We start from the raw sequence: 24295 nt of genomic DNA on the forward strand, positions 1-24295 counted from the left end.
AAGCCTGAAGGAGAAGACCATCTAAGGAAGATAAGCAAGCCCTGAAATACCAGAGGCTGCAAAAGGTGCATGTTAAATCCTGTAAGTGATTTACAGGAAAGTAAAGACTTGACCAGACTTGCATGGTCAAGAGCATTTCCTAGGAAATGGGTGGTCAAAGCATAAAAGAGCAGCTACTGTTACGGACAGGATATCAAGTTCTCTATCTTACTGCTCACAATTCAGGAATTTTCACGGAAACAACCTTCTGACAATCTGAACCCATTTCCCTTGCTGGTGGCTGCTGCTTGGCTTGTTTCTGCTGCTATAGAAAGAGAAAAGAATTGTGAAATACATAGTCAGGTGCTATTGCAGCTTGTACACCTCATGGCATCCCTCCAGGCCCTGATAATCAGAATTAAAAAGAACTACTGAAGATGAAAGCAACTTCCATGATTTTTTTTTTAAATACAAACACTGATTGCAGACACAGGTTTCTGATCCTAGAAAACACATAAACAGTGACCACGCTTGATCAGTTCCAACTTATCCCTCCCTTGCTCCTCCCCAAAATGAGGTGGGTGTGGTTTTGTTTGTTTGTTTTTGTTGTTGTGGTTTGTTTGGTTTTTTTTTAATTGGCATACCTTGGTGTACCCAGCAGCAGGCCATAGTTTCAGAGACCATAAGTGATCAATATAGAGCAGATAACTTCCTATATTATGTCCTTGAATCAGAGAATCTGAATTGTTACAACTCATCGACTACTACAAACCTTTCTATGCATGATAATCTACGTCACTTCAGGTCTTATGGTAAAATAAGAAAACTCATTTCCTCTCAGGTTCCCTGACAAGAACAAATGATCCCCTACATGCGTAACAGATCCTGCGCATAATGGGCTTCAAGGAGAAGTGATCATATTGAAGATTTGAGTCAACATTTCCCCAGCTTTCAAGTGTGCGCAGCAGGAGCTACTGTGACTATAAGAAAGATGATGCTATTCCAAAACAACTTGCGTGATTCCCACTTGAGCACACATGCAAAAAGAGCTCCTGTTGAGACTCAAGATTATTCACTGAGATTACCAAGACTCGCCTCTAAAGAGCCCAACAGAAGTCCCTGTTACATTAACATTTGAGTGGGCCTGGCTCATCTCAGAAGACAAGTGAAATCCAGGTACTGCATACAGCATTTACAGGCTATCATACTGCTACCTCTTCAATATATTCATCAATGACCTGGATGAGGGGATAGAGTGCACCCTCAGCAAGTTTGCCGATGACACAAAGCTGAGGGGGGTGGCTGACACACCGGAAGTCTGTGCCGCCATCCAGATAGACCTGGACAGGTTGGAGAGTTGGGCAAAGAGGAACCTTACAAAACAAGGGCGAGTGTAGGGTGCTGCCCCTGGGGAGGAATAACCCCCTGCACCAGGACAGGTTGGGGGCTGACCTGCTGGAGAGCAGCTCAGCTGAAAGAGACCTGGGAGTCCTGGTGGACAACAGGATGACCATGAGCCAGCAATGTGCCCTTGTGGCCAAGAAGGCCAATGGCATCCTGGGGCGCATCAAGAAGAGAGTGGCCAGCAGGACGAGGGAGGTCATCCTCCCCCTCTGCTCTGCCCTGGGGAGGCCGCACCTGGAGCGCTGTGTCCAGTTCTGGGCTCCCTGGTTCAAGAAGGACAGGGAACTGCTGGAGAGGGTGCGGCAAAGGGCTACAAAGATGATGAGGGGATGGAACACCTCTCTTATGAAGAAAGACTGAGGGATTTGGGTCTCTTCAGTCTGGAAAAAAGACGACTGAGGGGGGATCTCATCAACACTTATAAATACTGTAAGGGTGGGTGTCAGGAGGATGGGGCCAGGCTCTTTTCGGTGGTGCCAGTGACAGAGCAAGAGGAAATGGGCACAAACTTGAGCATAGGAAGTTCCACCTAAACATGAGGAGGAACTTCTTTACTTTGAGGGTGGCAGAGCCCTGGCACAGGCTGCCCAGAGAGGTAGTGGAGTCTCCAACTCTGGTGACATTCCAAACCCGCCTGGACGTGTTCTTGTGTAACCTGCTCTAAGGTGACCCTGCTCTGGCAGGGGGTTGGACTGGATGATCTCCAGAGGTCCCTTCCAACCCTATGATTCTGTGATTCTATGATTCTATGGTCACGCTTCCCTCACAACATATTACTGAAAGAAACTACTCCAGGTGACAAACCATGTTAGCAGTTTACCCTAGGTGAGACCCTTTCCCCACCCTCTAACTGAAACCAAAAACGTATCTTCTGAAAGGAAAGCAATGGGAAGACTTACTAACCCCCCGCTTCCCACTCCAATCCTCTCCTAGCTTCTCAGCTGGATAACCAGCACTTTGGGAATTTGTCCTCTGCATAATATTGCAGGCCTCATCGCTGTGGAAAAGAACATACCAGATGACTTTGTAATTCCTTCCTTTCATAACCACTAGGAGAAAAAGGAGAAACACAGATTTTTTTTTTTAGATGAAGATATTTTAAAGTCTTGACTAAAACCACAGCAGACAGAAAAAAAATTCTCCTTGAGTCATTGAACCACACAGGAGAATGCATGACTGAATAAACTCAGAATTTTTAAATTCTGACACATAAAAGCAAGACAAGACTTGCCCTTCACTGACTGTATTTCAAATTCATACCATCGTAACGCTTAAAAGCTGTCAACTTTATAGTTTATTTTAGGTTGGAAGAAAACAGATGGATTTTGCTACCTTCCTGAAAGATCTCAAAGGCTCCAGACTGAAAGATCTGGACTGAAACACATACCCACGCTAGCAATTCTTCAGAATTTTATTAGTAAAACATGAGTCAGGATCTGTCATTACCTTTGGAAACATGCCCACAGAAAACACGTAGTATGGAAAAATAAGAAAGCTATACCAGCAGCAAAGTCTTTGAAGGCTGAATGCTTGCTGAAGGAAGAGATGTAGCAGAATAAAAAGACTCCAAATCCATTAAGCTCACCGGTGCACCTGCAGGTTGCTATAGCAAGTGTTCATTCACTCAACAAACCCCAACCTAATTACACACCAGCATCACAAAGCACTCTGCTGTCATTAAGCATTTTCCAGCCTTATGTTCCATAACATTTTATCACAAATTCAAGATGTCCCAATTTTACTTTGCGGGAACAAATGAGATTGAAGCAGTCTTGGGGTACTCTGTAAAGCAAAAAAAGAAACACCAGCTTGGAAATGAGACAAGCCATTCACAGCAGAACAGGAAGGACCCAGAAAGACAAAAAGAAGCTTTACAGATGGGAAATACACCCTGTTACAAGGTAGTACAGCCACTTTTAAACTGCTCGTTATGGGAACCAGGTACATGCAGTGCTACTTGTTCCAAGAATCGCAAGATTTCTAGCCTCAATTTTTTTCAGCGCAAATTGGATCCACTGTCATGGTGGTTTAATCACACTAAGAGTTTCTCAGTGGCCAAGTTCTAGTCTGCCAGAGAAAGTGTCACACGATGAAGCATAAACATTAATTATACAGCAGTTGAACAGACAGCTTTGCCCAAGTATATCACGTGCCCAAGTACAAAAGTTATCCATGCTCATTTAAGTGGGCATGAGATAACAAAGGATTTGTTTGTCAGTTTTAGAGTTCAAAAAACAGAAGAAATCTTTTATGTTTCTGAGTAATTGTTGCCAGTTTTGCTAGGTAAAAAAAGTTGTTCCTTATTAAAGGATCCATGTTTTCCTGTAAGTGCCAGCTCTCAGCACTGCAGTTGCTAAAAAAAGAAGTTATTAAATCAAAATTAAGTTTTGGACCTTGCATTTACTACTGTCTTTCCTGTATCATTCCCATAATTTGTACTAACTTGAATAGGCTCCATCTGCCTATAAATTTTATTTTTTAAGGAGCAAAATGACTTAAGAGCATTTTCTTCTGCTATGCTAACATTTAATTATAGGGCCCTAAAAATGGGGGAAGGGAAATAGAAGCCTTGTAAAATACCACAACAGTTTGTAGCCAGTAAGAAACAGATCTTACCCCAGCGATGCATTCCTCCTGAGTTTAATTCCTCCTGAGTTTATGGGGCTGGCTCATCTGGCCCAACAGAGCAGACAGCAGTAGCCTCCACCAGAGTTCTGCTTCTAGCAGCAATTTTGTTAGACATTCTTCCTCCCTTCTCCTTTCACTTGGTGTTTGTACCGAAAGAAACCAGTAACCTTTAAAGATGCGAGGGAGAAAAGGATAGCGTAAGGAGCTCAAGTGCTAGCACAGAGTGAGCAGCTGAGTACAGGTCAGAATTTTATGCCAAGAGCACATGTCCTTGCAGTCATTTGTGGAGAGATCAGTTTCCACGTAGCTCACAAGACATTGAAGCAGATGCACAGCAGTGCTTGCACATTGCTTGTCATCTCTGATGCCAGATCTGTAGGTGCCCAAAGCGTGCCAGATTGGGGAAAACCCCCTTAAGGTCTGACAAATAGCAAGAGCTGTTACAAAAGGAAATCCATACTGCTTCTCACAGAAAAGCATGAGTCGGTAAAAGCCTGTACGTACGTACTATTGCACAGTATCGTAAGCCCAGAAGTTAGTCTCCAGATGCTGCGCTCTGCAGCATGTTCTGCGTGAACAGATCATTCTACATGATAGCACTAGTGGCTGGGATTAGTGAGAAGCTTAGTTTTAAAGGTTTTCTGCAAAGCAATCTTATCCGAGTTTTTGAAAACCTGGATGGACACTACGACTTCATCAACTGGATTAAGCCCTCCACTTAACCCACTAAAAGAGGGGTTATTTCCTGCTGAGAACAACTTAACTGTTAAGGAAACAGTGAAGTACTCTGGTATGCAAGAGTTTCTTCCACATTTTAGGTACCGCTGCACTGTAATGGCAGGGAGTATGCCTTTCCAGATGCATTTTAGAATGCAAGATTACAGAATTTATAAAAGCCATTATACTTAGCAAGAGCTCAAGATACCAGGAGAGCAATTAAAGCAAGACTGTTCATCAGAGCTGGCAGTTTTGCTTTCCTTGAGAACTCAGTCATTCCTGTAATTAGATTTCTGGACAGGCTAGCTCAATTCTCTACAGGCCAAGAGCTGTTTTAGTATTTAATCTAGCAGTCTACTGTATTCCACCATCAGCTTGTAATCGTTGCTATGAAGTCACACTAAATTTTCAAGTTGAGAGAAAGGAAACTCCTACAGTCATACAAATCCTAGAGCTGGTCTTCAGTTCCAGCTGCCTCACTCAAGTTCCTTTTGACCCACAAGGAACTAGTTACAAAATATAAGTACCATTTGTCTGGAAAATAGCATGCTACCTGGCTAATTCCTGCCAGGAATAAGACTAGACAGAGCGCAGATCTGCTTGACCTCATTAGCTGCTCAGTATTTCCAGCTGAGCTGCTGAGTGCTGATCAGTACAAAATTGAGGTTAGTATGTTACATCAACACTTGGAGCACTCTAGCCTGTATCAAGGAGGTGGATGCCACATCTCTTTGCCATTGCTACCACAGTGCAGTGACCAAGGGAGACAATATACTAGTTAGAATTGTGCCAAAGCATTGTCTGCTGTTATTGATTTCACAACCCTGTCAGTCTCTCCTGGTTGGCATTTAAAGATGTTTTGCCCTGTTCAAGTAGAATTCAGTGTGAAAAAGTGCAGCTTATCACTACTGCTGCTATATTAGTGTATTTTAGTGGAGAAGACACTACCTGCAGCATCTCCCTCAGCACAGGACTGAAGCTTTTCCAGTCCTGTGAATGAAGTCATGTAAGCATGTGACTGCCTCCTGCAGCATGACCTCCACCCGTGGCAGTGTGCTGACGTGTCTGGAGAAGAGACCGCAACTCCCTTTTCAGTCAACTGCTAAGCCATCTATGTTAGGTACTTTGGCCCAAGTTTCCCTTTTTCCTGCCTGGCATCATTACTTGTCAGATTAAGAAACCTGATGCTATTAATGGTAGTGTATTTCCACTAACCAGTCCCCACCCCCAAGATATTAAGACTAGAACCACACAGTGGATACTGCAGTTTTACATTTATAGCTGGACTTTTATAATATTCAAGATTAGCACAAGATTCATAACCATAAATTATACATTGTTATCTAAGTACATAAAACGTTAATGATACATGTATTTGAAGAGTGGCACAAAGTAATAATACATCCCTGTTGGCATTCTCAAAGAAAGAGGTGGGTGATGGACACGCTGTTGATACTACTGCAGCATAGCAGAACTGAGTCACTGCACCCTGTTAATTCAGGTGGTGCGGACTCTGCCCACCAGACAGGGTCAGAACATGGTGTGGCAGGAAGCCAATGCCGGAATCAGTTAAAGGTGCAAATAAAAAGTCAGGATTATGACCCTCCCTACTGCCTCAATATTTTAGCAGTGTGTCCCCCCTCCCCAACCCCGACACTGTGCTCTTGCATCTCTAGTACTTTGGCAGCCCATGCACACTCCTATGTTCACTTGCCACATATAGCTGAGGTTTCCTTTAGTACCATTTAACATCAACAAGTAACATGCTCTCTTGTTAAACAAAAAGGATCTGGGAAGTGTTTGCTCTCTGGCATGAGAAGATTTATTTTCTTCAAGTCTCAGATCTACTCCAGAAAATATAGAACAGACTCCAACAGCATCGAACCCCAACAACATTATTGTCCAGAAAAGGAGACCTTCCCAATATTCCTCTAAACATTCAGAGCACAAACATCAGAAAGCCCATTTTCTTTTGCACATAAGACTGCAAATAAAATGGGGTAGTCAGATGTACACAAGCTTTCAACAATCCATTATTAACGAGATGCTTCACTGAATTGTTAACAACCCTGCTACTTCAGTAGCTTCAGCTAAAGCTTTAACAACTTGGTGCCAGGCAATTTCCCAGCTGCCTTCAATAGGCTTTGCAAAAGAAAGAAAAATATGCTCTCTTCCCCCTGGCCTCAAGCAGTTATTGCTATATGAGTTAGTGAAATAGTGCCTTAACTTCAGACAAGAGTCTCACAATGTCATTAACAAAAGCTGCCTTTCAGAGGTTGAAATGTAACCGGACAATAATCAATAAATAACAGTAACAGGCATCCCGTTGAAGTCTCCTCACTGAGCCGGGCAGCAAGTGTGTTCAGCCAACAGAAGGTCATCTGTGCCTTTAGGACCATTGTACACTTCTTGGAGAAGTTAAAAAGGGACGGGAAGGAAGAGAACAGAGACAGTGAAGGTCTGTCAGAGAGCTAGTTACATATTGAAACCGTAAACAGGCGGCTGGGTGAATCCTGGTGCTGTGTATCCGTATGGGAAGTTTGCCTGGGGAGGTACTGCACTGGGGCCTGCTGTTAACATCAACTGCTGGCCTAGAAAAACATGAGAAAAACAACAAAGTTAGTTTGAAAACCCAAGCTTCCCTAATGCTAGCTGTACTGTGGGACAGGATCATGAAGTTTTAGCTAAAAATCAGCCTCTGTGCAAGCATCCACTAGCAAGTCACACTATTACTCAACATGCAGCACAGAGCGGGCACCTAGGCCATCTGCTCTTCCTACCAGAAAACTACAAAAGCAAGGCAGAACTCAGAGGGAAGATGAGTATCAACTGATCTTGAGGGCATGATAAACCTGGCTTGTTTTGAAGAGACCATACTGAAAGCCAAACAAGCCGGTACTGTTTAACCCATGCACGGTCAAAGCGTGAAGCAATTCAAGCAAATAGTTAGGTCTGTTAGGTCTCACAGTCTGTAGAGTGCTGCAAAAGGCCCAAACATAGCTTGCCAGATTTGTCTTCATCATTAGGAGCACAAATGCCTCACGCATATGTTAAATTCAGGTTAACATTTACATCAGACAGTAAGCCAGTCACATCCTTCCCTTACCAGCCACTTCTAGGTGCTTGTTAGCGGAGTGCCTCTTCAGAGGGGCTTCTAGGATAGCAGCACACTTGAGGACAGCCATGTTTTTTTGGCTGCACGTGTCTTAAAATGGGTGAGCTAGAAAGCCAGTCTGCCTTTCTACTTGGAAGAGCAGAAGGCAGACACATTCCTCTCAGGTAGGAATAACAGGAGGAATTTGCATGCTCTGTAAGTTATTCCAGGGGTTGTGCACACCTTGGTATTCCCTGTCCAGCTACCACACTGAAAGACTATGCCTAGGCTAGAGTTCTGAGCCGTGTAAGAGGAGCAATACTTCAGCTGAAGAAACAAAGTACTGTAAGAATGAGATGCCACTTCAACAACTTATGCAGTTCATCTAGCAGAGACAACCATTTTACTATCTAGTTGAAACCAGTTTACTTCAACTGAAGGTAGTCGTTTAAGTCACCTCCACCAAAAGAGACCAGAGTGACAATAGGTAATCAATTAAAGCCAAGTCTTTCACCTACCAAATACTATTGGAGTGGGTTCAGTTACTTGTTCCTCTTCTTTTCTTAGGCTTTCAGAAGCATCAAGTTTATCCACCTACATTGAAGTGAACAGGAGATGTATAAAGGCCTTGTCTAGGAATCGCACCATCGCGTAAGGCTTTTCGTGCCTGCTACCTAAACTATCAAGTGCTCATTTTATTAGTCCAAGTTGGAGACTACAAAAGTCTGCATGTTCCCAGCAATCTATGTTGTAAATCTACCCTCCCAATTGCTTGAGGTTTATTGCAATAAACAATAGCTGTCAAATGCAGCTGAGATCATCATTACCTTCAAGTGAAACACTTTTTGGGGCCCTATTCTAGTAACTGTTAACTCTATGACCTTTTAGAGGAAACTCTAGAACCATCATGGAAAGTAGTCTAGTAGTATGAGCTTTATACAGATCCGTGTTGTGTCAAATAAAGCTAAAACGCATTTGTGAAAGTGCTACAGTAACGCAGGAGCCCTGAACACAACTTTGAATTGGGGGTGGGAGGACTAACCTGAGAAGGCAACAGCATCTTCCTTCTCTCAAGTTTAACAAGTTATATCTTCCATAAGAGAACCATTGAGACTGAAAGTCATAAAAATCACACAGCTTCACATCCAGATACATAGAATCATAAAATTGCTGAGGTTGGAAGGGACCTCTAAGATCATCAAGTCCAACCTTTAACCTACCCTGACAAAAGCCACTTCTAAACCATGTCCCTAAGTGCCCCATCTACCCTTTTTTTAAACACCTCCAGGGACAGGCAGTATTAACATCCTGGGCAAACCTACATTTAGCCCAATGCTGTATTTCAGCTGCTCCTCATCCTCCTTTCCCACTGCAAGAATCACATCTGGTCAGAGAAGTGCTGCAAGAGGAGTCTCTATTATACTTCAGAGATGTTATCTAGGTGTGGTGTTCAACAATTTCCTGGACTTTTTGAAGTTTGCAACTCAAGTTAATAACTTGAATAGCAGTAGGTCTTTAACTGCTTCATTTATAGCTGTCAGCCTCACACCTCTTCAGGATAACACTATTTCTGTTACAAACACTATCCATATTACTATGGATCAAAGAAATTGACATCTGTCAGTTTCAAACTAATTGTATTGCTCTACTTATCACCTGGGATTCCCACTCTCTCTTGGATTAGACTTTCCTCTTTACCGGCCCTAAAGCATTAAGAAATCTGAAACAAAAGTGCAGTTACTCCCTCTGTTGGAGAAACAGCAAGCATGCTGACAGCAGGCACCCTGAAAAAGGGACAAGAGCAGCTCTCCGGGAATGCCTAAACATCTGTGTGATTTGCTGCTCAGAAGTGAAGTTGTTCAAAAGGTTTCCAAATGAGTGTCATCATACTTTGTGTGCCTGGCCCCTTCTGGGACATAGGCTATCCTGTGCTTTAACACCTTTTTATGCATAGAAGAGAGAGAAGTTCTGGAAGATGTACACACCCCACCGATAAACTAGTATATTCTTTTGTACTGTTGAAGTTAGTTACATGGCAATTTTAGACAAACCACATTTATAAAGCCCATTCTCTAATTCCATGTTTTGCAGTTAATTCAACAGACTAAATTAGTTCCACTGTAAACCACTCTCTCCATGCAGATTTTCCTTCTGGCAAGTTATCCCGTATTTAGTACGTGTGATTACTTGTAAATCCAACCAGCAGTTTAAAGCCCATTATTTTAGACCTAAACCTCACATGGAAGAGTTCAGGTGAACTTGTGTGGCAAGTTTCTCCCCCGTGGAATATGAGGAGGCAGCAGCCTTTAAGATCTGTGCAAGGATTTTCATCATACTAACAGGCAAGAAGTTTACAGAAGCTCTATGCTACTATTTGAACTCACCATGCCTGAAAGATTGCACACGTCAGTAATTTCAGCATAACATCCAATTTGCATTTAGGACACATCCTATTACGTGGCAACTGCCTTTTTTTTGTTTAATTATGGACAACATCCTCCCTGCTACAAGATATCTGTAACAGAGTGAACAGGAGCCCAAACACTCAACACTCAAGTCCTCCTCAATCACTTGCTTCTGTTTCCCATGAAGAGGAACTGAGCCTGGTTGGATTTTCAAGTTTCTTGTGAATAGTTATCCTTTTAGCATTAGAAAGTGAACAGGAAATGAGTTAGAGCTAAATTATAGTGCTCTTCTGGCAGAAGCTACAGCTAGATTCCTGTAAAAGAAACCTAGGATATTGAGGGACACGAACACAAAGAGTTTGAAATCAGAGTGTCACCTTATAGAACAGCCCATCAACCTGCAAGAAAATTCAGAGGGGAATACTTAACATGACTTGATTAGAAGCAATCCAAAGCAGTCACTTTTAGATTACTCATTTTAATGAAGTTCTTTACTGTGATGTCCTATGCAACCCTAGCGCCTTCTAAGGAAGGAACTTAGCTTAGTATCTTAGAGCTGCTTGAGACAAGCATTTCAGGACAACACCTAATCAGAATGTCTCTCTCTTTTCTCTCAGTTGAGGACTACCTGTTGGTATCAGTATTGTACAGCCAGACTATGCATCTAAACTTCTGTTTTCCATTTTAAAAAAATCATCTTCAGCAGTCTAGTCCTATGGCTGATGTAGGACTAGCGTGTCCTGTTAGTTACTCAAAAGCTGTATTCTCTGTAACAAGAAAACAGAGAATGCTTTCATAGTTATACGAAGTAAAGAGTGATGCAGGTTGTCCTCACCAAGTTTTCAGCTTCATCAACTATGAAGCTGCTCTGAAAAGCACACAGTTCCTTGCCCACTGTTAAAAGCAAAAGTTTAACTAGACATCTTTCAACTCCCAAGACATCTATTAATAAGTTTTGCTAGTTAGCCTGAAGTGACTAAACCCACAGAACTTCATAGAAGACTTCATCTATGAGGAACAACAAGATTGCAAATACATGCAAAGAGCTCTATTTTGCATAATGCTAATCATCCAGCAGACTAGAAGCCTTAACTTTTTATCCAATGCAATACTCACTTTGGTAAGGTACTCTCTCATCACTTGGATGAAATAAGGCATTGCAAAGTCCATGATGTTATGCCTCCAGGCCAACTCAAGCACTACATCTGGGTGCAGCAAGTCATAACATGTGAAAAGGCAGGCTGCAAAGCACTCCTGCTTGCCTTCTTCCAGGAACCACTGAAGCAACTTCTCAGCTAGCTCTGCATCTTTGGATTCTGCAGCGTACTGCATAGCATCCTACAGAAAAGGACAACAGTTAAGCTTGACCCTTGCCTGCTAACATCTTGCTTTATACCTTATGTGTATCTCATTGCTAGCTAGGATAAGCCAGGTATTTGGCATTCCGTGAAGGTAGTCTTTAACACCAGGCAAGTTCTGTAGGAGCCAAGCTACAGTACATGAGCTTGGTTAAGTTCTCTTGGTTTGAGGCAACCCAGATACTAACATTATCCATCAGGTTTTCTGTAAGTACTTGAAGTGACCTAATGAGATTTTGCTTAGTTTTGTAGCAGAGAAGATAAACAACGTTTCTGGTATCCCACCTACCTCACCATTAGATATTAAGGATTACCCAGCGCAGAAGAGACTATTGCATCAACTGCTTGCTGTGTGGCAAGACAGACTATTTGCCAGCTCTCCTACAGAGTAGGCAAAAAACTGGCCCATGTGAACTCACTAAAGGCTTGAAGTGATGGTGTAATCGTTTTTCATCTGTATCCTTACAAGGGTGTTAAGTCCTTCGGTTCTACAGAAGATGTTCCATACTGATACAGAAAACTGTACGCATACTATTAACTGATATACACAGATGTCCAAGTACAGGATAACATTATTAAATTAGATTTAAGATATGCAGTTGAAATTGCGAACACTTCTGCTCTAAGAGTCCTTCCTTAAACTTCAAGTGAAGGGCTAAGACTAATTAGAACTCAATATTTGAAACTAACAAAACACATTCAGTATCCAGGATATCTATACTTCAGACTTCTTTTTGACAGTCAGGGAGAAAGGCTGCATTAACTCACCTTATACAGACGGTCTTTCTTGCATAGTTCCACACTCTGTTTCCAGCGGTTGTTACCCTTATACAAGTATGCTGCAATACGCCTAAATTCAATTAGTTCATGCTTTTCCAGACGCTGAGCCAACGTTATATTATCAAAGTTGTCATAGGCATCGATGGAAGCTCTCAAACCCTGTTTGAGAGAGAACCGTTACACGTGCTTCCAGATGGTAGTAGGTGAGAACTAAAGTAGAGAAGCATCTAAGCATGGTGCACAAGTGTTCAGCTTCCCCCAGCTGGACATTGATACTATGTCTACAGCTTGTTTACCCTACGTGTTTCATGCATCTCTCCAAAAGACGATTTTTAACAGAGCAAGATGCTAACTCAGTCATACTGACCTCACTTGACAGAACAGGAAACCTTAGAAGACAAAGCATGTCTTCCAAATAGCATCCAACGGGGCCAGAAGCAAATCTGTTTACAGAAGTGTTGCCCAGTAGAGTACACATGTCATATTGACCTTTGTGAAGCCTCTTCTGAGAAAAACAACTGTGGCATCTGCTTTGTTTGCAAATCATCACAGCATCTCAAGAATCCTGCCCGCAAAGGGTCTGATTCCACCCCCACTACTGTTGCATTGCAGAAGTTATCTTTTACTCAAGGGAATTACTCTGCATCAGTTGGGGAACAACCAAACTACAGCCTCTTTTTGTTGGCGAAAGAGAAGCACCCTCAGGCCCAGCAATCTATTTTGTGAGGCTCACCTGGTAATCTTCCTCCTCTGTTAAAAGGTCATTTAGAGCTTCATTAACTCCTTTGTTGTTGTGGTTCTGGACTGAACGCAGATAAGGCTTTACTAGAAGCAGCTGATTAACCTGGAATTAAGACAATTGCAATACAAAATTAGGTATACCGTTTCCTACGCTACATACTCCTGAAACAGGTTCCCACTTGTTATTACAAGAGTTTGTGCTTACTGTCAGGTCCCTTTCAGATAATGCATCTTGTATTGCCAGAGGTAAAATAAAACAGCCTCCTAGGCCAGTTATGCTAACTCTTCCAGTGTTTCCCAGATCAAGCCAAGATTGGGCTGCTTCTCAGTCCTTTATATAGGAGGCAAAGTCACCTGAAAGACGTCAGCCCTTTTTTCCAGCCAGAGACTGGAGTGTCTTAACTTGAGCAAGACGATTTCTTATTCATCTACCATCTCCCAGACTCACCTTTGAGAAAAAACTGACTGTCCTGGTGTGATCTAGTCGTGGAGATAATACAAGCAGGAGATCATTTATCAGTAGAGGTTTGTAGTCTAAGTAGAACTGCAAGGCTTTGTAGTACAGCTCCACATTGGCCACCTGCATGGTTAGACGCTAGTTAGTACTTCAAACACAAGTAAGCCTAAGGTGCTTAGTTTGGATCACTTAACTCAGCACAAGGTTTATCTGACTTTAAGTTAAGAGCATAACTTTCCTTTTAGAGGCCAGAAACGTTACACTTACACACAGAATTCTCGTTCAATCTTATGACTGCTTCTTGTGCCATCTGCTTCCAACAGTGAAGTCACAAGCTGCCAGGGGTAGTACAAACTAATTCTAACTCATCCACAGTTAAGATATCCTGGCACAGATAGCCTACTACAGGTTCACATAACCATTTCTTGAACTCCTAAAGCCAGTAAAGTCTGTAGCCTTTACCAGTCTTTAAGTTGTTGCCTTGAAACCCACAGGGCCAATAAGAATGTGTTCAGTCTCAAATCTTGTCTGAACTATTCATCAATTCACTATTCTCTGCTGCATTCATGGGACTGCCCACCATAATTCTCCCACTGAAACAGCTGGAAACATTTGCAGAGATCTTTCTAGAACAGTCACAGCCTCAGACTAAGACAGCAGTCAGCTCAAAGGTATTAAGGAGGTTGGTTGTGCCTCTTGCTTGTGACCTGTATGACCTTGAGCAGTCTCTGAAGACATGCTGTGCTAGCTGCTGCCACTCAATAGAATACGCTGCACAGGAGAAAACCAAAAGGTGTAAGATTAGATTAATTCCTGTGCTAAACTGAGTGGAAGTTGTTTTAGTACAGCAGGAAAACTGAGTAGCAGCTTAAGCAAACTCATTTTCTAAACAGCAATTCTGTTGTGCATTTTTGCCTCTGTTCTGAAAGAAACTTTCAGCAATTTTATTTAGTTAACTACTTACTTACCTTGGCAATTATGTCTTTAAACTGCCCTTCTTTCCAGGCATCAGTGGGATGATTCATCATAGTAATTATTGCATTGTCATACTCCTCATACTTGTCATAGAGGAATACAAGTTCTGCCCAGAGATGAGCCTGTTCTGCAGCTCTGAGCACCTGATAAAACAAGAAATCAGTCAGTTTGATTCACTGACAGCTTCCCAACTTCATGCACAATGTAGCTACCTTACTACATACCTTTGGAATATTAACTCTGGACCAGAAGAGCTCCAGATGTTCCCTCATTTTCTGAGGCTTGAATTTGGAGTATAAGATGGCAAGTTCGGTAAACATTCCCATGTGAGCACGCTCTAGGCCCAAAGCAGCTTCCAAAAGGGCAATCAGTTCTTCAAAGTAGCCACGATCCTGGATGTTAAGAAAATAAGGATTAATTGCAAATTCATGACCAACTGGCACTTAAAGCTTGCTAAAATGCATATTTAATTAAATTCAACATGCTTTGCTTTTCTCACTAAGTGGGAGTGCTTAGACTAGTAAGATATGATTCCAATGAGAGAACAGAATTGTTGAAGAAGGGACAGTGATTACTACAGAAAAAAATGCATGCAGCTATTAGGAAATAGAGATGGAGGAAGAATGAATTTAAAGATTAGCCCCACAGGGTATCATGGTTTTATCCGTGTCCACTTTACTAGTGGATACAAGTATGCTGTCTAGAGTCTTCTACGATATTAACAGCGAACAGTGATCTAACCTGATAGTAACTGATCAGCTCTTCAAGTTCATCAGCATGGATGACTATGTGTAAGCCACAGATCTGTGCCAAGCGGAATTCCTTTCCATCCACACAGGCAAAGCATACCTGTAACGAGAGTTAGCAAATAGTCAGTTAACAGGAGAATACTGCAATGCTTACTTAATCTCCTTGTATTATAAGGAGAGTTAATTAGTAAAGCTTTACCACATTTGAGGCTTACATACAGTTCCAAATAGGTATTTCCATAATACTTGCTCTAGAATTAAAATCTCTGCCACTCATTTTACACTGTTTTGAAATCAAGCTTTATTATCTTGGGCAAGAGGACAGCTTATAAAGCTACAAACATACTCTGTAGCCAGAAACAGGTAGCAAGTTACCATTAAAGCTAATTGTACATAGTCATGAATTAACTCTTCTTTACTTCCCACATTACTGACAGAGCAAAGGAGCCCAGTTATGCTCCAGAGCAACAGTCAGAAGCAACAGTAGAGCACATTCTGCAGAATATTAAAGAAAACCCACGAGTTTAAGTTACCTCCTTCCAAGTCCTCGTGCTGTTGGCTTTGCGGCCACTGTCCACTGCTGCCTGATACTCTCCAAGGTGCACCAAGGTAGAAGCCAGGCGAGCAAAATTAGATACATTGTTATACAGTAGTTTCGCTGCTTCGTACATCCCCTCTTCATAACAGCGATCACCAACCTGCATTAGGAGTTCAAGGTAAACAAGGGTAACAGCCAGAATCAGGAGTCAGCTAAAGAGCAAGTCATACATGGGAACTGTGGATCAAGACATACCTGTTGTATATGGGCATTATTAGGGCCACTAATAAACTCCTCCAGTTCTGACAGACGATTAGTTTTTGCCAAAGCAAAAATAAGTTCTGTCTCTACATAAGACTCTCTAGCCTTCTTCCTGGCCATCTGCAAGAACTTGACTAGGTCCTCCCAGTTATCTTGAAGAGAGAAGAGATGTTTAAGATCCTCTGTTTAGACATCCTGTGTTGCTCAGCTTGCCCACCTTAGGAACAGTTTTCACCAGTAGCCTCGAGGATCTCTTCCACCATGATACTAAGCCGTTTGCATTTCAGTTAAGGAATTCCCTGCTAAACCCCAAGTCACCTTCACATAAGATGGAACTTCTTGCAACTATTCTACAGTCCAGTTGGCAAGCAATTCTGCCACATACAGCTAAATAAATACATTATACTTGGCTATATTTAAGATGATAGTAGTGCAAATTATCGCCACATGAAGATCTATCTTTGGTGAAGGAACACAGACAAGCTTGTTGACAGGAATCTCACTAAACATTGACTCATCCATGCCACGTACTGACTGCTCCCGTTTCCTCCGAAACGGAATTCATTAGTCTCAAGAATCCCTGCAGCTTGATGTAGATGCAATAACCTATCTCATATCTAAACAATCCTAAGTTTGATGATGCTTTGCCTTACCATTTCTATTAGCTGCTTGAACAACTTCCATGTAAGCAGATGGATCATCTGCCTTTATATAGGAGTCAATAGCTTCTTTCACCAAGTCCTTCTGGAGCTGTGCTCTGGCTAGCTGACTCCATACTGCTGGTTCGTTACACCTCTCTGCAAATTCATACGCACGGTCTAAGTTGCCAATGTGCTCAATCAGCACCTGTTTGAAATAGAATTTTCAAGTTAAAAATCAAAGCCTTTTAACGTTGTCCGTCCTAACAAAACTCTTCTTTTAAGCGCATACGCTGTTCTGTGTAAGCAATATGAAGCTAACTGCTTTTATAACAGCCGTTTCTGTCTAATGAAGTAGAGGCATCAAGAATGAGACTTTTGTTGCTACTGTTTCTCCTCTGCCTTGCAGAAGTCAGTAATGCTGGCCTAAAGACAACGCGTAGTAGCATTTACTTCCCCCTGCACTTTTCCCATATGAGTCTCCAAGGTAGCCACTCGGAATCAAATGCAGCAGACACACGCCAAGCATGTGCAGCACCCCAACATTTTTTGATTACTTTGGCCAGATCAGCCTCTGAAGTCAGTACTTTGACTTTGTTTTCCTATTCTTTGCACATAATCCCACCCCTTGAGAATACCGATTACTCCTTGACAATCAATATAATGGTACACTTCTCATTCTCTCTATTACTAGCATTCTATACCTTCATGCAGGAACCACGCCTCACCTGAATTGCTGAAGTATTAACATCAAATTTTCTGAATATAGCAAAAGCTTCTTCATATAGCTCATTACTGATGGCAATGTTTGCAATATCTGGGGCATCATAGTTATCCAGCCGGTTGATGTATTCCATCACACGACTGCGGTCAGCCTTAATGGCAGTCAGGATCAGCAGATTCTGGAGATTCCTTTGGTTAACAGAAGGCAGAGGCTATAAGCAGGTGTTACTGTGCACTGCTTAAGCGACATGTATTGTACGTGCAAAAAAATACACCCGCTTGCTGTCACTAGCAACAACCTTTCACCCCCAGACTGAGAAGCACTGATATTTGCCTTCTAAAAGAAATTGCTTGCCAATATCAATGTTCTCTCTTCTCTACCTCAATCAGTGTTCTAGAGTGAACTAGCTCTGTTCTTAAAGCACAGAGCACTTTAAATTCTGTTTTTTCACCTGATTATACACATTTAAGATTGTGTATGTCCTGCAAGCAAGAGGCCCACAAATAACTTGGGTCACTTCACAACCTAAATAAAGGCACTAAATAGGCTAAACTTATGGACAAAGCTCTCCTCTTACCTGTGTTCACTGAATACAGAGTTATCCAACACAATTTTTTCCAATAACTCAATCAATTCATTAGGCAGGTCAGCAGTCATGAAAGCTTTCACAGTTACAGAAACCTCCTCTGGATCCTGCGTCTCTGATAAAGCTGTTTGGACAACCTGGATTTGAAGGCAGGGAATTATTGAGTGTTTTCCCCAAATGAGATATTTGCCAATCTATTCCAGAGAATTACAAATTAAGACTTCAGAACTTCGAGAATATTTTGTCACAGACAGCAAGAAAGAGCTACTTCTATATTGGATATAGCTATTAAAGTCACACCTCGTGTCTGTATAGGGGGCAAATTCACTAAAGTTAGGTCATTCCACAAGACAGAAAAAAATACCTTACTAAATTTTCTGACCGTGAAGGTCAGAGTTAATAACTGCCACTCAAACTCTTGGTTTCTCTATGGTTGAGATGGGGCATCAAGGGACCTTGTGGGAGAAGACAGCTACTTTAATGATCCATAATGTTTCTGAGACATCCGGAGGTCTCCTCATACTGAAAGTTTAGCCTTTGTGCTGTACCTGGTCAATAAGCTGCCGCCTGAATGGGTTGTTTTCTTCCAGAACATTTGCCCAGAGCTCAGGGTCCTTCCTGCGCACTAGATAGCGAGCCTCACTCTTAAACAGCGAGTTCTCATTGCAGACCTGAAGGAGAAGTTACAAATATTGTTGTTAGTGTTAAGGGTTAGTACCACAAGACAGGTTTAGCTAACTATGAATCAGACAGTCTAGAAGACTGACTAGAACTACTTGCTGACCAATGCTAAATGCCACGGACAAGTTCTTACCCAACCTCTGATCTGGAAGGCTCATGGAGAAGGTCTCCAGCAGAATTTCTATAGCTTCTCTTGGTTTTGCCCGACACACAAATACTGTGACAGTGGCTTCACAGTAACTATTTGCTTCTGTTTGATGTGAAGACCTGCAGAAGCCTGAAGAACTTAAGTTTTAAATCTAGAAAGGGAGCCACTTGCCTGGGCAGTGTTATGTAGTGAACTAAGGAATGGTGCTGGTGTTTAAAGCTAGAAACAGGTTATGTATTTCGTGTCATTAACTTTACACTAGCAGTGTTCAGAGTAGCAAGTGGCTTGGATTCCCCTGTTAAAACGTTAAGAGCACAGAATACATGTGAAGTCTCCTACAGAAGCGCAGCAAGGAAGAGTTATGAATTACGTTCCTGTTAGTACCACTAGCTTCAACTCCCAACTAGAAGAGCAGAAACCTGAGGGGCCTATTCCACCTTCTACCAACAGGTCATTTTTTGTTAGTATCCAAATTAGTTCTTGGAATCTCAAGTACTTTGCTGTAAGAAAATCAGTAGTAGCATAATTTTGCTTTATGTTGTACATCTATTAGTTGCAGGAGTTGAGCCCTCTTCTAGGAGGCAGTGTCTCAAGAATAATTCTTACAGAAGGAAGATCTTTTCTGCATGACCAGAAACACCTGCTCAGAACATCAACCCAAGGAAGAAGCTGGTACTGACAGGTTTCTACAGTTAACCAGAATGATCAAGCTTATTCTAGCAAAGTTTCCCAGCAAAACAACTCTGAGCCACCTTCATATGCTGAAATAAAAAAGCTAGATGTAGCCAGTTGAGTGCTGGGGGTTTTTGGTTTGGTTTTGGTTTTTTTGTTTGTTTGTTTGGTGGTTGTTGTTTGTTTTCATTTGGTTGGGGGGGTTTTGTTTTGGTTTTGGTTGTTGTTTTGGAGCTGCTTCAGGCTGGAAAGCCATCCACTTTCAGCAGCAAGCCTAGATCATACCACCATTCTAACACTCACAGGACAGGCCTTGCCAGGGAACAGCATTTATTTGCTTTGAAACAGGGCAAAACAAGCTAGTTCTTACCCCTACACAGCTGACATTCTTTGCATATACTAGTGCAGAAGTGCAGGTAGGAGGGAGGATGTTTTCTTTCTCAGCAGCCACAAGCACTACAATCTGGCATTAAGCTCTGTTGTTTAGTTCGAGGCTAGAATGTGTTTGGAGAAGCCTGGGAATTTCGCTTGCCCTTGAACTTCCAAGGGAGGTCCTAGGAATCAATAGGCTTAAGATAGGAGAGGAATGCTATCGGAATAAGTCCTTGCAGTTTGACTGTCAACATTTATTTTCCTCATTTCTAGTTCAGTATTGGAGCAACTCTAAGGGTCAACCACAGTAAGGGAAAATTACAAGCCCCGTTCTAGTTTCAAGGAAGCTCTTCTTCCTACTGTAGAGTCATGATAGATGACAGCCTGTCCCTTCTGCCAATCAAGTGCTCACGACTCAAAAAAAAAAAATTATATCAAATTAACAAGGGTTTAACAGCAGGCATATTCATTAGCTGGGCCAAATAAATTAATTTTGAGCAGAATCAGTCGATGAAAGACATGAATGGTACCTTAAAGTTGCAGAGTTATACTATATGTCTGAACTAAAATTGTACAAGAGTTGTTCTCATCATCATAAAAATTATTGCCTCTACATAGAAGAATCCTGCCTACCTCAACTCCTGAGTTAGACCGCAAGACAGGATTCTGTAAGCGTTAGACAAATAGCCAGCTAGGCTTCTCCACTTCAGGCAACAAGTAGTTCTTTAACACGCTTATAAACACAGTTTTGCTAACCTTTATGAGTTCCAGATCACATTGCCCCCTCTCATAAGCAACGCAGGCCAGATGAGGGTCCCTCTTTTCACAATATTTGCCAACTACACGGCTGTCATAGTAAGGATTCTCACGAAGGAACCGCTCTGGATTATTATTACTGTCAATGTAGATTTTGGCCAAGGCATTATGAGTCGCAGGTTCTTCACAGCCTTCATGAATCCTTGATTCAAGCCATGGCAACAGCAACTTAAGCCTTTGAATAAGCAAACATTTTAAGTTTGTAAGTCACACAGAGGTATGCTCGACAGCTATCCATTAACACCTGGCCTTCCCTTCAAGCAAGTTTGATGGTCAGATTTAAAAATAGATGGAGACCAGCCGGTAATTTTTAATGAGTCTTAAATGAGTGGAGGACAGATCTGCAGTTTAACAACAGGGAAGGCTGCAGATGCCACTAGTTTTGCAATCTTTCCTTTCAACTCCTCTTCTATTAGCTGGCTCTTCATGCTTAACCCATTTGTTCATTTTACAGGTAACTATAAACTAATTACATGCTGCTGTGTGCCTACAACAAGACTGTCAAGACAGTTTTATCCAGATTTACTCTAAAGGCACATGCCATAGTTGGCTGTAAGGGAAGCATTCAAAAGCCATGTTTGTTCATCATGCAGCGCTATCAGGCATTCCCATATGGCCCAAATAATCAAGAGACTGACTAGCAAGTCTAAGCTGCTTTTCTATAAAGAAACATAAAACAATACTAGTATTGTATCAGTCAACAAAACTTCATCCAATTCAATCCGGGTGTATACCGGCATCAGGAAAGCCCAACACTGGGGTCTACAGATACATTTTCATTACCGATTTCTTTTTTCCACTTCAGCCACCAGCTCATCTGTTGAGAACTGGCCTCTAACCACCATGATCAAGTTCTTAATGACATCTTCAGAACAATCCACATCAAGAAGCCCTCCAACCACTGCTGGTATACGGCTAGGATTCACCTAGAATAAGCCACCATCATTAAAATTAGTTATTAGCATTACTAATAAGCCATCCCCAGTCTTCCACATGGGATAGTTTTAGTTAACAATTTAAACTATGCTTTAGAGCAGCGAGTCTTAAGTTACTGACGTATTTGTATATACGTTCTAGGAAAAACTATACTTATAGGTCTGTAATAGACAAAGGCTGATTGAAGAGCCTCCACACTAGAAGAGTGAGCAAAAGAGACATAGCATATTCTGCTTTAGTCTACTGAAAGGTAGGAAGGAAAGAGCAAGAGCTAAAAACTGGATTCTCCTTACCTTCTGTACATAGATCTCGATATACTTTTGCAGGTTATTGCGATATAAGTAGAGCACCAGGTCATGAACAAAGTCAAAACGATCACAGACAATGATCAGGGGAAGCTGGTCTGTGAGCTTCGCCTCCTGTATTTTGTGCAAAAAAAAAAAAAAAAAAAAAAGGAAAAAAAAAAAAGAAAAAAGTAAAAAGTAAGCAACCACCATTTGCTGAAGTGTTTTTCAGGGCAAGAAAGTCTGACCAAGTTCCCTTAGCACTAGAACTCACAATACATTCAAATTTGAGACTGGCAAGCAGAAAATTTATTTCAAAAGCAAGTCACCCACTATGAATGCCATGTGGCCCATCTGTCAGTTGAGTTTTAAGTTTAGGCTCGTTATGAAGTGCCACATTAGGCCTACATCTCTAGCTTCAAAATGACTATCAATTCACGTATCAATTCACAAGACAGTTGCTGGGCCAAGAACTTAACAATGCAAAATAAAGTGACATTAAAATCCCATTTTACTACTCACAAAGCATGCAAAGTGCTAAGTACAGGCTGACTCCAGTTTTAATAAGCTTTGACCAGCCAACATCCTTGATAAAGCTCCTGCTGAATACTTCAGCATAGTCTTTCCTTCTGCCAGCCTGGATTCACCTATCGTTAGGTGACAACATATTCATGAGTTTAGTTATATCATACAGCCTAATTTTAAAGGAAGGCTGAATTTGGGCTTGTTTTCCCAGAGGTAGCCTAGAAGGACCCATTATATGCATGGAATAGGATCAGACTCCTATTCCAGCTACAAAGTAGACTACTCACAGCCACGCCAGCTAAACCTTAAGTTGGTATTTCCACTAGAAGGCTGTAGCTGTGCTGCTAAGCGAAACATAACGGAGAACTGCTCAATCCATTGGATAGAATTATTTACCTTCAGAAAGTTCTTCACCCGTTCTGGGTTATAGCAGTTACTTTCACGGCAGATTCTTTCCACTTCCTTTATCTGACCAGTCTTGCAAGCTGCCTGGATGTACTTGAAGTGAACGTCTGGATCCTGGCTGAAGTTTACAATGGAACCCAAGAAATAGAACAGTCCTAGAAAGAACCACATGTTTTTAACAACACAATTAGAAGCATAAGTGAAGCAAGTGCAGACTGTTATGGACTCCAGCTTGTGACTTAGTTCGACCCTGCTGAAACAGTAGCTTTCATTCAACCGCAGGAAAAATCAGAAGGATTTTTATTCCCCTCTTTCAGATTTCATGTTTCTTTCTGATCTTTACTCAGAAGGGTTAAGAAACTGTCTAGAACAAAGTCACCCCTAGAACTCACTGTGATGAGCTCACTTTGATAAATGCATCCTAAGGTCCAGCCACGTGACAAACAGTGCTCTCTTAAAGCCACAATCTTTATGATTAGCTTCAATCAAGTAGTGCTTCCAAGTAAGCTGCTTCCTTCTAATACTGTACCTTCATAGCTTTTGAAAGATTCAAAAAGCTCCACAAGAGACTGGGTACCAAGCTGCTCATGGTATTTAGAAGCAACTTGCACACAGAGCTGTAGGTTTTGCCTAATGTTGGCTGACAGCATGGCACGCAAACACTCCACAGAGTCTTCAACTGAGAGAGAGCCAAAGAAATTCACAAGCCACTGCAAAGAGAAAAAAATTTTACTCAGTAACTTACACAGAATTTGACTGACTTCTAAAATGTGGCAACTAGTTAGAGTTTCTACCCCAGCTACTACAGAGAAGTCTCCCATGCTCTAAGACAAAAGACTTTAAAAGAAACACACTCACCATCTTTACAACTACAAAAATACAGTTTGGAATGAACACTTGAAATCCCCACTTGGGAAACTGAGGTCAACTTTAAGCCATCAAAAGTACAGATTATGGTTTAATCATTAACTGGACAAATGTTCTTGAATCACAGCTACATGTGCTACTTACCTACAAACCATTTTACAGTGGCTGCAGGAATCTTTGCAGCTACAGAAGTGCTAAAGAATATTCACTTTACTTAAGCTTTCACTTTCTTACTCCATACAACAGACTTACCTCAGGATTCAAGAGGTGAGTATGAACGACAGCACGTTTAATATCATAGAGATCTGTGTAGTGTTCCAAAGCTCGCTGGAGCAAGCCTGCCTTTTCACACAACTGGGCAATATGAGCACGATCATAGTGTGTAAACATTTGGTTTCCAAGAATGGCATCTGCAACCTATAAGGTAACATTTCATATTCAGACTGTCAGAGAGTCACAGTAGCTCAGCCTAAGAGTCCTTGAAAAGTCACACCAGTGACTCACTATTAGTCTTTGACATTGCTGAACTACTCATGGATAACAGTATCAGACATC

At 41.7% G+C, this 24295-nt stretch overlaps 1 protein-coding gene across 6 annotated transcripts in view; it reads right to left on the reverse strand.

The window, feature by feature from the left end:
* Positions 1–6527: 6527 nt before the first annotated feature.
* CLTCL1 (clathrin heavy chain like 1) overlaps positions 6528–24295 on the reverse strand; it is a 36678-nt gene continuing 18910 nt past the window's right edge. Inside the window, exons 12-34 of one of the 6 annotated variants that reach the window (XM_054219858.1) lie at positions 23993–24157; positions 23403–23583; positions 22865–23028; positions 21953–22078; positions 21507–21649; positions 20664–20898; positions 18583–18705; positions 18026–18171; positions 17453–17636; positions 16740–16932; positions 16081–16238; positions 15821–15985; positions 15280–15387; positions 14763–14930; positions 14532–14681; positions 13555–13686; positions 13099–13209; positions 12354–12524; positions 11344–11565; positions 10605–10625; positions 8337–8416; positions 7835–7923; positions 6528–7319 (exon numbers count right to left, since the gene is read on the reverse strand). In XM_054219858.1, coding sequence (XP_054075833.1) covers positions 7204–7319; positions 7835–7923; positions 8337–8416; positions 10605–10625; positions 11344–11565; positions 12354–12524; positions 13099–13209; positions 13555–13686; positions 14532–14681; positions 14763–14930; positions 15280–15387; positions 15821–15985; positions 16081–16238; positions 16740–16932; positions 17453–17636; positions 18026–18171; positions 18583–18705; positions 20664–20898; positions 21507–21649; positions 21953–22078; positions 22865–23028; positions 23403–23583; positions 23993–24157 — 3351 coding nt within the window. In that variant the 3' untranslated portion in view covers positions 6528–7203. Of the gene's footprint in view, positions 7320–7834; positions 7924–8336; positions 8417–10577; positions 10626–11343; positions 11566–12353; positions 12525–13098; positions 13210–13554; positions 13687–14531; positions 14682–14762; positions 14931–15279; positions 15388–15820; positions 15986–16080; positions 16239–16739; positions 16933–17452; positions 17637–18025; positions 18172–18582; positions 18706–20663; positions 20899–21506; positions 21650–21952; positions 22079–22864; positions 23029–23402; positions 23584–23992; positions 24158–24295 lie in introns of all 6 variants that reach the window. The other 5 variants (XM_054219853.1, XM_054219854.1, XM_054219855.1 and 2 more) reach the window with 5 other exon arrangements.

Source organism: Rissa tridactyla, chromosome 13 (assembly GCF_028500815.1).
Source record: "Rissa tridactyla isolate bRisTri1 chromosome 13, bRisTri1.patW.cur.20221130, whole genome shotgun sequence".
Classification (NCBI taxonomy): Eukaryota; Metazoa; Chordata; class Aves; order Charadriiformes; family Laridae; genus Rissa; species Rissa tridactyla.